The following is a 13016-nucleotide window of genomic DNA, read 5'->3' on the forward strand; positions in this document are numbered from 1 at the left end:
AAACATTTTGAGTATGAGAATGACACAATTAAATTGAACTTTAGGAAAATGTATATGGCAGGGTTCTAAACGAACTGAGGGAGAGGAATATTGGAGGCCAGGAGGGAGACTAGCATGCTGCTGAAACCATCTAAATAGGAGTTAATAGAGACTGAACTAGTCTCTATTAACACCTATTTATGGCAGGAGATAGAAAGGAGAATAGGGACTGAAGAGAAGCTTTCAGTAGGATTTTATGCTAGTGGCATGGCAGGGTGAATAAAAGTAGGAATCAAGAATACCCCAGTGAAGAATTATAATAGGGACATGAGCAACAGAGGTTGGAAGCACAGGTTTAGAGACAGAGATATAAGTGAATATGCCAGGCAGGCAGTTGGGAAAAGCAATGAACCTCGAATGGTTCTATGATTGTACAGAGAACTTTTGAAATACCTTCTTTGGAACCATTCCAACAAGAATTAATTAAAATCTTTAGACTCTAAGTACCGACTATATTGCACCCTCCTATATGTAATTCAAAAATTTAAAGATCATACAAATATGTATAAAGAATTCTAATAAATTCTGATTTTCCATGGTGACTACTTCAATGATCAAAAACTGCATATGAAAAGCATTACTCCCAGATCTCTGTGTCGATCTTCATCTCTGTCTCTGTCTCTGTCTCTCTCTCTCTCTCTCTCTCTCTCTCTCTCTCTCTCTGATTCTGGTGCCATAAGAATAGCCTTGGCCTGTCTCTTGGAAACCCAAGACTGCCTTCTGAGCCAGCTCCCAAGCCACACAAAGACAGCAGGCTCATTACTTTATAATTATGCCTCATTTCTTGACCACAAAAGAGCATTACTGAACTTAATCACCTATCGTATTCATTAGAATGAGCCATGAATGACCTCGTTATTTCCAAAGAGCAGATTCCCTCAATGGGTAATAATTTTCTCCTATTTAGGACATTAGAACATTAAAAAGCACTTCACCCTATCTCATACAATACAAAAAAAATTCCAAATAAATCAATTCCAGATTCACAAGTTTATTCACTTAACAAATATTTATTAAGCACCTGCTATGTGAAAGGCACTATTCTAGGCCCTTAGAATGAACTGAGAATAAAACAAACAGAAATATCTGCCCCCTTGAAACTTCATTCTAGTGAAAAACTAAACAACGAGTAAACTGTATATGTTATAAGGTAATATGTACTACGGAAAATGAGAAAGGTAGGACTGGAGTAAAGAAAGCTGCTGTTTTAAAATGTGTGAACAAGGGAGGTGTAGTTGAAAACTGACATTTAAGCAAAGACTTGAGGAAGATGAGGGAGTTGGCCCTATTGATATCTGGGGTTAAAGTGTCACAAACAGAAGCAACTGCCAGTGCAAATGCATTAAAAAGTGGGAGCATGCCTGGTTAGTTCAAGGATCTACAAGAATAGTGTGGCTGGAGCCGAGTGAGAAGGGGAAGAATGGTAGGAGATGAGGCTAGAGAGGTGGTGGAGTGGGTGAGGCATATTATTTTAGGGTCTTCTAAGATATTTTAAAGACTTTGTGGCTTTTACTCTGAGAGGAATTGGGAACTATTGGAGGATCTTGAGCAAAAGTGAGATGTTATCTGACTTATATATAAAAGGATCATTCTGGCTGCTGTAATAATAGACTGTAAGGGAAGATGGAGGAAGCACAGAGACCAGTTAGGAAACTATTTCAATGATCTAGGCAACTGATGCTGGTGGCTCAAACCAGGGTGTTAGCAGTGAAGTGAGAAAGTGGTCAGAGTCTGGATATATTTTGAACACAAACCCCAAAGAATTTGCTGATGAATTAATTAAATGTGGTACATGAGAGGAGAAGAGTCAAGGATAACACAAGACTTTTGGCCTGAGCAATGGAAGGACAAAGTTGCCATAACTGCAAGTCAGGACATAATTATAGAAACATTGGAAAGAATATAATGATATGATAATATATAATGGTACTTCTATAGTCTTGGATTGGGAAAGGCTTTCTTAGGGAAGATATGAAACTCAGAAGCTACAAAATAAAAAAAGTTGCTAGATTTAATTACAACAAAATGCAAAATTCTTTATGGTAAAAAACATACTTTTAAAATGTTATTTTTATTGAATTTATTGGGATGACATTGGTTAATAAAATTATATAGGTTTAAGATGTACTATAATATGTCATCTCTATATTTTATTGTGTGTTCACTATCCCAAGTCATGTCTCTTTACATCATCATTTAACTCCCCTTTACCCTCTTCTGCCTCCCCCACCCCCATTTCCCTCTGGTAAGGAGATAATTTTTTAAAAGTGATGGACTAAAAGAAAGTATTTATGATGTATATACCAAATTCATATTAAGATTCATAAACTATAAATTTCTAAAATATTAAAAGATAACTCGCCCTGGCTGGTTTGGCTCAATGGATAGAGCGTCGGCTTGCGGACTGAAGGGTCCCAGGTTTGATTCAGGTCAAGGGCACATGCCTGGGTTTCGGGCTTGATCCCCAATAGGGGGCATGCAGGAGGCAGCCAATCAATGATTCTCATCATTGATGTTTTCTCTCTCTCTCTCTCTCTCTCTCTCTTTCTCTCTCTCCTTTCCTCTCTGAAATAAATAAAACTGTTTTTAAAAAAAGATAACTCAATGGAAAAATGCTCTAAGGCCACAAACAGGCAATTCACAGGTAAAGGAACACCAATTAGGCCAGTATACCTATGAATAAAGGTTTGACCTCATTAGAGAAATACAGATTAAAACAACAATTTTCACCTATGATACTAATAACAATAAAACACTGATGATTTTTATTGTTGACAAGGCCGTCGAAAAGCAGGTATGCTTATACACTCTTAATGGAAGTGTAGATTTGTAAAGAATTTCTCGTGGACAATTTTTCATAATCTACCAAAAATTAAAATGTTCACACCCTTTGATCCAGAAATTTTATTTCTATGTACCTAATGCACAGAAATAATCATACAAAGTGGGCAGAGATATAGGCAAAAGGATGTTCACTTCACCAATGTTTATAATGGTGAAAAACTGGAAATGACCTAAGAATTTATCAATAGGAGAATGGTTAAATAAGTTGTGGTACATTCATACTATGAAATACCATGCAGCCTTAAAGTGAATAAGGTAGATCTATATGCCGAAACTGGTTTGGCTCGGTGGATAGAGCATCGGTCTGTGGACTGAAGGGTCCCAGGTTTGATTCCGGTCAAGGGCATGTATGTTGGTTGCAGGCACATCCCCGGTAGGGGGTGTGCAGGAGGCAGCTGATCGGTGTTTCTCATCGATGTTTCTAGCTCTCTATCCCTCTCCCTTCCTCTCTGTAAAAAAATCAATAAAAATATATTTTTTAAAAATGAATAAGGTAGATCTATAGATGTAGTTGTACATGGTGATGTAAAAGAGATAATTAAAAATGCTTTTTGAAGGTTAAAAAGCAAATTATAGAACAATATGTGTATTATGATTACCTTTATGTGAAAAAAACACCGTGTGTGTACATGTCTCTGTGTGTGTAAATTTATAGAGGTCTGAGAAAAATATGAAACTCCCATTGCTTGTGAGCATGGCATGGGATTACACATGTTGTTGAGGGAATGCAGATTTGGACTAAATCTTTGTTCTTTACAAATTCTTTGTTCTTTTTAATTTTTTATTTTTCAATGACAGTTTACATACATTATTCTGTATTAGTTTCTGGTATACAGCACAGTGGTTAGACAATCATATACTTACAAAGTGTTCCTCCTGATATTTCCAGTGCCCATCTGGCACCATAACTATGTACATAGCTATTACTATACTATTGATTATTTTCCCTATGCTGTACTTTACATCCCGGTGACTACTTCTTTGTTCTTTAAAATCTCTTTACAATCAAATGTATTACTTTTGTAATTTTTAAGTTAAAAAATGAAGGATAAGTCAGATACAGCAAATTTCTGAAAGTTCCCAAAGGAGGCAGTAGAATGTTTGTTACATTACATTTACACTGTGCCACTGTGCTGTGCGATGGGAGGGACAGCATCTATTGCGTACTATGTGGCCTTGGGAGAGACACAACGTTTCTGAACCTCCATTTTCTCATGGAAAGAATGTAGATAACACCTGACCTATTTATTTTATTGTCAGTTGTTAAGATAAAATGAAAAAGCAGTTTAAAAATTATAAATTCCTATAAAAATGAGATATTTAATATTTCATATGCCAGTTAGTGACCCACTTCTTTTGAGCAATAGTGTAAAACATCAAAATTCAGTCTGAAGCAGAAAATCTAGATTGTCTCTGAGAGTTTATTTTAACATAATTCTACCTGTCTGAGTTAGGTCCCACATAATATAAATGTTGGCATTTTACCTAAATATTCTAGAGTGTCTGAGACATTCTGGTACAGATGTATTTTGGCAATAGCCTTGAATCATACCCTAGCTATCCCAGGGACAACTGTTGGATATTGGCTTTATGTACAATGTGAATTTATCCAAGGGGAAGCCCTGAGAGGAGTATTATGAAATTTTCACATAGGACAGCGTGACTGATCTACACTAAGAATATGTTTAGATAGTAACAGGAAGGAGAAAATTCTAAGTAATGATGGAAGTCACCTGGAGCCAAGGTTTGGCATCAAATATGAGCATGAAGGTTGTGAGAATAAATTAGGACTGATGGAAGCAAAATGGCTTTCTGAGAAGCAGTAGGAAATTGACTTGGCTAATGTGAGATGGGGGGGGGGGGGTCAAACATCTCCCATAACTTATAGTTCATAAAACATATCTCTGAAACTTGTACATATTTCATGTGAATGAATACTTTGAGGCAATAAATCTTGACAGCATTTTTCAGGTGGATAATTTAAAAGTGTCTAAAGTTTAGAAGAGGTAAGGACAAGATTTGGGAAGTCTGGGAATCCAGATTAAGGGTTTTGGACTTGATACTTGATGAAATAGCCCATAATATTGTTATTGAAGATAATTTATCAAGTTTGGAACATTAGCATGTAGTTGGTACACATGATGAAGGAGGAAGAAGTCAGGGATACCACTTAGGAAGCTGCTATAGTAGGCCAGGGATTGAGGATCTGGACTTGGACCATGATGGAAACTGCAGATTAGGGAAAGGACAAATCTGAGAGCCACTGTAAAGATGGAAACAGCAAGACTTTGAGACCTCAGGGGAAGATCCTAGGAGGTGCTTTTGTATCTGAAGGTAACTTAAGCACAAGAGGAACTCTGTTAGAAGCTCATGTTCATATGAAGGCTTCTCACCTGTGCAGCCTGCCATTCCCTCCTAGTGAACCCACTTTCCAAGGAAGTCCTGTAGCACCTATTCGGTTACCCAATTCTGCAAAATTTCAGACTCATCCAATGGAAGTCTTAAAGCGTTTATTCACTCATCCAATTTTTCAAAATTAGGTGAGTGAATAAATGCTGTAAGGTTTCTAACCCAGAAGACAAGCATGGAATTCATTTTACTGCCAGTTTTGATGGAGGGTAATGAGGACTACCAGGGCTTCAAAAAAGTGTGACATGTCCAGAATTTGTTCACATTGAAATTAATGCTTCATAACCCCTGTGCCCTTCTTGTGAACCCTGTCTCTTGAGTAAATCTTAGAGCACCAATTTATGGTCCTAATTTGTTAAAGGATGTTAGTGAATCAATGCTTTTAGACCTTTATGGAAATATCTGAAATTAATTAGCCTTGCCAACTTTTATTTGCATAGGCTCTCTTCCAACTATATCCCCCCCCAAGTATAACTTTTATTAAGATTGATTTTAAACAATAAAACTGAGAGAATCTGTGTACAAAGAGCTTGAAGAATTTAAATACGTGGGTTTATTATTAACACAGTAGCAAATATATCAAGGAAACACGCCCCATGAAAAGTGTTTCAAAGAAACAGAAATCTGCTCTGCGAAAGGTCTGTACCCAATAAGTCAGCCGAAAAAGCTTGTTTGTTCGGTGATGCCTGTAGATAAGACTGCCAAACCTCCTTGTGATTGAATAAGCCAGTTTGAGACTCAGCCTAGCCCAGGCAAGCTACTGGTCCCCAGCTGCGCTCAACGAACTTCGACACCATGGTGTTTGCATTTTGGAAGGTCTTTCTGATCCTAAACTGCCTTGTAGGTAAGGAAAGGATCTCCAAACCACCAAAGAAAATTGGGAATGGAGTTTTTCATTTTGAACTGAAATTGTACATTTTTACATAGAATGTTCCCCTCCTGTACTGGAAAGGACATATGATTAGTATGCTGAGTAAAATAGATTTTAGAAATTTTACTTAGCAAATATGTGCCATGCTGATTTGGGAGGGAAGCCTGTAAAAAGAATTGGTTTATGTAGCTTCTGAATTTAAAATATTTTAAATGAAAAATCACAGTTCCTTCCTTCTCTCTCTCTCTCTCTCTCTCTCTCTTTATATTTTTTTTTTTACTTTGGAAGTTGAACAGATGAACTTAGAAGCTCAAGCCTGTGCTAAAGATATTTTTTTCTATTTTACTTGAGTTTTAATGTTTTATTTCCTTTAAGCTCCCTGTGATGGACCTGATTTGCTACAGCAGGCAGAGCCTGGCTGGGAGGGCCTGCCATGCTTTACTATCTAACATTTCTTAGGAACTTGTACTTTTCTGAGGCTAAGCCTGTATTTTGGAAAATATGTGAGTGATTTATTGTTGTGCACAATATGAGTATTTTCAGGGATTCGAGCAGAACAAAATAATTTTTAGAGTAAAAAAATCCCGATGTTGGTTAGACCCATAAGAGATCACTAATTCAGAAAAATCCTTGGCTAGTTTTTTCAAATACCAGATATATTTTGAATCTGCTCTTATGATAAATTAGATCCATGGTAGATACAATAATATTCCTTCTCCCAAAATGATATTTTTAAGCCATCAGTAATATTAGGCAGTCATTAGAATGAGGTTTATCAAGTACATTTAATGATATAAGAAAATGCTCAGGATAAAATATTACGTGAAAAAGCAGGATAGAGACACATGCCTAGAATAAATTTCTAGAAGGTTATATACTAAACTGCTGCTCATAGTGATTACCTCTGGGTGATGAAGTCATAGATGATTTTAATTTTATTCCCCAATTTTTTCCAGAGTTTCTAAAAAAATATTATAGTATTTTTGTAACCAGAATAAAAGTATTACTTTTTAAAACTATATGTTTTTTAGTAATAGTTATTTAAATGTCCATTATGAAATGCTTAAACCAACATGTTCTATGGAGTCACCAGAAGGGAATACTGCATTTATCCAGTGATCTAACCAGGACTTAGAGCTGGAAAAAGCCGCCTTTCTCAATTTCCATCTTGCTGAAAACAGATGTTACTATTTTTCCTTTCCCTCAGGAATATTCATTTTAAACCTTAACTTTACACAGTGAAAGTCTTTGTTTCCTTTAAAGATCTTACAGTCATTAGCTAATTGGGTCACCCCTGGGCCTCCGGCACCATCCCTCTAAAATCACACCTGTAGTCAACATCTATTTTTCTATGTGAGGCCTTCATCTGGCTTATACTAGACAGCAGTTTTGGAACAGTTGTAAGAGTGTGTTGCTTTTTTTTTTTTTTTTTTACTGTAACATATAATTTTTACTGATTATAAATATAATGTGTGGTCATTGTAGAAAAGTTGGAAAATATAGAAACATATAAATAAGAAAATAAAAATCACCAGCAATTGTTACCACAAATTTGGGTAAATTTCTTTTTTTTCCCCTTTGCAAGTGTATATATTACATTAAAAAATTTGGTTTGTAACTTACATATTGTGTATACTATGTATCTATACATACACGGTCTAGCTGGCCCCAAGCAAAATATGATAGTGGCAATCTAGCAGATGGAATGGAAATGTGGTATAATACAGTATATTGTTAATTGCCATGCTTACCTATATATAGAAGTCAGAGAAAGACTTTAATAATCTATACCTGACATTAGTAGTGTCCGTCAGTTGATCCAGAGGCAACTGGTAATGTTTCCATAGATGTGTAATTAGATGGGCTAGCTGAACTTGTTTCCTGGTCAGGAAAAATGTCATGTTTTTGGTATCAAGCATGGTGCCAGGCACATAATGGGCACAAAGGAAATATTTATTGAAAGAATGAATTACCTTCTGAAATCCTGCCATTTGTAACATAAATGGACCCTGAGAGCATTATGCTAAATGAAATGTCAGATAAAGACAATACTGTATGATTGAACTTCTATGTGGAATCTAAAAAACCCGAATTAATAGAAACAGAGAGTAGAGTGATGGTTATCAGGGTGGGTGGGTGAGGAAAATGAGGAGCTGTTGGTCAAAGGGTACCAACTTCCACTAATAAGATGAATATGTTCTGGGGATATAATGTACAACATGGTGACTATAGTTAACAATTCTATATTACATACCTAAAAGTTGCTAAGAGGGTAGATCTTAAGTGTTCACACCCAGAAAAGTAAATGGTAATTATGTGATGTGATGGAAGTGTTAATTAACCCTATGGTGGGAATCATTTTGCAATATATATGTATATCAAATCAACCTTTTGTACATGTTAAATTTATACAACGTTATATGTCAATAAAGCTGGAAAAATAAAAAAGTGAATTACTTTCCCAAACTCTAAACAATCAGAAATTCTTTTCTTTCTTTTTTTTTTTTTGCAAGGCACATATCTTTACTCCTGCAGGAGGGTGCGCACGCACATGGTCTGGAACCATGCGCACACTGAGCAGGTGGTCCGCTTGGCTTTTTAATTCTGATGCATGTGACCTATCCCTTACTCTTGATTGGAGCTCAGGCTCACAGTCTTTTGTGATTGGCTAATTCAAAGGAAGGGGTTGACCTTTGCCATTTCAAGATGGCAGCCCCCAGGGGAGCTGCAAGTCATGCAGGCCAAAATGGTGGCTGCCAAGTTACGCAGTGCAAAATGGCAGCTGCCTAAACTGTTCTTTGACAGAAAATATTACTTGTTTATTCTCACAATTCTCCCCTTTTCTTTATTTAAACTCTTTTCTTCAAATTCTGCTAACATTCATTGACTTTCATGCTCTACAGTGTCTAGGAGAAGACTATTTTGCTGTTTGGTCAATGCAGTTTCAATTAACCTTTGGATAATACATGGATGATGTAACATCCCATCACTGTAGCTCCTAGTCAAAGGGGTGAATGTGGATACCATCGCTCCCTTTCACTTTCCAAACCATTGCTTTAGTGAATCGGAGAAAGGATCCTCAATCTCAGGGTACTAGCTAACTCACGAGCTAAAGTTGTCAATCCCTGTAGGGCCTTAGTGATGGTTCCAGAAATGATTTTCACAACATATTTAAAAACAATTTTCTGTACAACTAAGCAAGGCAGATTTTATTTTAATCAAAATCCTTCTGATGACTCCTTAGGGAGTCTTAGGCTAAATTCTATGTTAGAAAAATAATTTTAATCAAAGATGTCTTTGGCAAAAAGTTTATGCATATCATGTTAGGTGCTTGTAATATATATTAGTCACCTGTTAGAAATGTATGTTGATGTTTTATGCAGTAATATATTTGAACTTTGGTTTTGCAGTAAAAAAAAAAGTGAGTGATCATTTGGTTATATTATCTTCTAACTAAAAAATGATGCCATTATACATGAAGTTGCTGGAAATTAAATCACTTAAAATGTGTCAGGTTAAATATGAATATTTAGAGGATATTTTTGTTGTGGTATATTAGGAGAATAACACCCCATAAGCAAAGTGCCTGCCACAATGCAGGTGTTAAATAAATAAATGAACAATCACAACCAAAACACAAGTATTTAAAATCTTTTTAGAATGTTAATTAATTTGTGTATGCACCTTGGATTATTTTCCTTTAATAATAACAATGGTTTTTTAAAAGCAGTCACACATTTTAACCATATGCATTTTTTTGGTGTTTTATGTAATTCAATCAGGTCATGAGTGAAATTGAAATCCTAAATTTTGTTTAAATCAGGTACTAATTTTTTTTAATTAAAAATTTTTCATGTTGACATAAGTTCAGATGTCACCCTTTTCCGTGCCCTTTGACCACCTCCACCTCCCTCTCCCTCCCCCTCCCTTGGCCTTCACCAAACTATTGTCCATGGCGTATGTATATATGTTCTTTAGCTAACCCCTTCATCTTCTTCTTTTTTTTTTAAAATATATTTTATTGATTTTTTACCGAAAGGGAGAGGGATAGAGAGTTAGAAACGATCAGCTGCCTCCTGCACGCCCCCCACTGGGGATGCGCCCGCAACCCATGTATGTGCCCTTGACCGGAATCGAACCCAGGACCCCCCAGTCTGCAGGTCGACGCTCTATCCACTGAGCCAAACCGGTTTTGGCATCTTCTTTATCCAGTCACCCCACCTCCCTCCCCTCGGGTACTTATCTTTATTTTGCTCTTTATTCACAGTTTTGTTAATGTAGAATTTTTTCTGCCTTTTTACAATTTTTAAACAATTTCTCAATTTAGAGAAAATTAATCCAAAGGAAGGAGAGTTTTTTTGCCTGACACTCACAGAATCAATTTAAGACTAAATTTTTTCTGTTCACTATCTACATGTGGCTAAGTTTAATAAATTCAAATTAAATAAAATTTAAAAATTCAGTTCCTCAGTCACACTAGCCTCATTTCAAGTGCTCCGTAAGTACATATGGGTAATGGCTACTGAATTAGACAGTACAGAGATATAATATTTCCATCATCACAAAAAGTTCTGTGCACAGTGCTGGGCTAGAGGATGAGCTCAGAGGTTTAAGTAATGTACACTAGTTGAATGATGTAACATTTTTTAAAAGTTCATCTGGAAAAATATAGCTCTTAGCTTTGAATTATACTGTCACTATATTAAGGATGGGCAATTTCTGAAAATCATCTTTTCTTCAGAATTTAAGAATTCATTATAGCCCTGAGTTTTGGGAATCTGGACATTAAAATTGTCTGGGCATATTGTCTTGCCAATTTTGTTTATTTATATGACAGAGCGCATATTTTTAAAAATATATAGTCTTGCAGTAGATTTGGAGGTTACCATCTTTATTCCAAGGTGATATTGTTGAGCTTTTACAGATCTCAAATTATTTATATAATTATACTAGGGGCCTGGTGCACGAAATTCATGAACTGGGGGTCGGGGGTCCCTCAGCCTAACCTGCCCCCTCTCACATACTGGGAGCCCTCAGGGGATGTCCTACTGATGGCTTGGGCCTGCGCCCCACGGGCTGATCAGGGGAAGGCACCAGCCCCATCACTCCACTGCTGCAGCCACTGTCAGTCACCGCAGCCACTAAGGTGTTTTCATCAACACGGACTCCAGTGCCTTCACCAAGAAAAAATGACAACTTTCTTTAGGCATTTTCAAGATGTGTCTTTCATAGGATATGCATTTCTTTCTTTATTTTTTATCCTCACCTGAGGATATGTTTCCATTGACTTTTAGAGAATGTGGAAGAGAAAGGGAAAGACAGAGAGAAACGTCAAAGTGAGAGGAACACTTTGATTGGTTGCCTCCTGCATGAGCCCTGATCTGGGCCCGGCCAGGGAGGAGCCTGCAACCTAGGTACATGGCCTTGATCAGAATCGAACCCAGACCCTGCTGTCTGCAGGCCAAGGCATTATCCACTGAGTCAAACTGGCTAGGGCAGGATATGACATTTCTTAGCCGTCCAGCAGCGGACCTTCATTTTTTTCTCCAGAAAGAGTGGTGGAAAAACCCTAGATCACCTTTTTGAATTCTTATTACCCAAGTTACTAAGAATATTACCAGTGGCATACAGGAAGCTTAGCCAATGTGCAGTCAGAAAAGGTGTTTCCTCTATAGTTCACACCAATGGAGGGCTGGGCCCTGCCCAGGCCTAAAACCTCTGGCCGAAGCTTTAGGCCTGGGCAGGCCTCTCCAGCTCCCTCTGATCACCGGCTCAGCCCCTGCCCAGGCCTGCCCAGACCAAAAGCCTCTTGGGCAGGAGCGGACACCCAGCTCCCTGTGATCGATTGCAGGGGGTCCGCTCGTGCACTAGGCCGAAGCAACCCCCAGCTCCCTGCGATCGATTGTAGGGGGTCTGCTTCGGGACCAGGCCAAAAGCCTCTGCTGGAGGCTTTCCACCTGGTGCCGGAGCGGACACCCAGCTCCCTGTGATCGATTGCAGGGGGTCTGCTCGTGCACCAGGCTGAAGCAACCCCCATCTCCCTGCGATCAATCGCAGGGGTCCACTCCTGTACCAGGCTGGAGCAGACACCCAGCTCCCTCCAGCGGAGGCTTTCGGCCTGGTGCCAGAGCAGACCCCAGCTTCCTGCGGTCCATCCCAGGGGGTCCACTCAGGGCGTCTATGAATGCAAATTAACCGCTATCTTGGTTGAGTTAATTTGCATACTCGCCCTGATTGGCTGGTGGGCGTGGCTTGGGTGTAGCGAAGGTCCGGTCAATTTGCATATTACTCTTTTATTAGGTAGGATGTTGTCAATTTGAAGATGTTGAAATGTTTAAATCAGATTTATAGTTCCCAAATCCTTGATTTTCATGTGCCTCCATTCTGTTCTGTGCTATAAGTGGCTTCCTACTGCATTGAGATGGCAGGCAGAGATGTGTCTGTCTTGTTTGTGGCACAAAAAGGTGCTCAACACGTATTTGTTGATAGGCACCATGGCCTCTTCCATGGCTTGCCTTGTGTGAGACCTGTGCTTACTCTGCCTTCAAACTCTTTCATTGAGAACAGCCTTTAAAGATTTTTTGTTTTGTTTTGTTTTTTTTTTGTTTGTTTTGAGCCTTACCTGCTCCTAAGTTCCCACCATTAGTCAATTCCATAGCAGATATTGGAATCCACACTAGAGGACAAAAATGATGGCCAAATATAGTATCTTCAAAATCTCTATTTTTAGGGGAAAGTTTCTGGGAACTTTAATGGCCATCAAATTTTCATTTTATCCATTTCATTTTGAACATTTTGAAGACATTTTGAAGTAAACATTTAGGCATAGTCAGAGATTAATATGGCGAACTTC

General features: G+C 37.9%; 1 protein-coding gene across 2 annotated transcripts in view; it reads left to right on the forward strand.

Annotated features, from left to right (window-relative positions):
* The first annotated feature begins 6012 nt into the window (after positions 1-6012).
* The window catches only part of VSIG1 (V-set and immunoglobulin domain containing 1), a 37257-nt gene continuing 30253 nt past the window's right edge, over positions 6013-13016 (forward strand). For both annotated transcript variants that reach the window (XM_054717016.1, XM_028132347.1), the window contains exon 1: positions 6013-6136. In XM_054717016.1, coding sequence (XP_054572991.1) covers positions 6088-6136 — 49 coding nt within the window. In that variant the 5' untranslated portion in view covers positions 6013-6087. The remainder of the gene's footprint in view (positions 6137-13016) is intronic.

This window comes from Eptesicus fuscus, chromosome 1, assembly GCF_027574615.1.
Source record: "Eptesicus fuscus isolate TK198812 chromosome 1, DD_ASM_mEF_20220401, whole genome shotgun sequence".
In the NCBI taxonomy this organism is placed as follows: domain Eukaryota; kingdom Metazoa; phylum Chordata; class Mammalia; order Chiroptera; family Vespertilionidae; genus Eptesicus; species Eptesicus fuscus.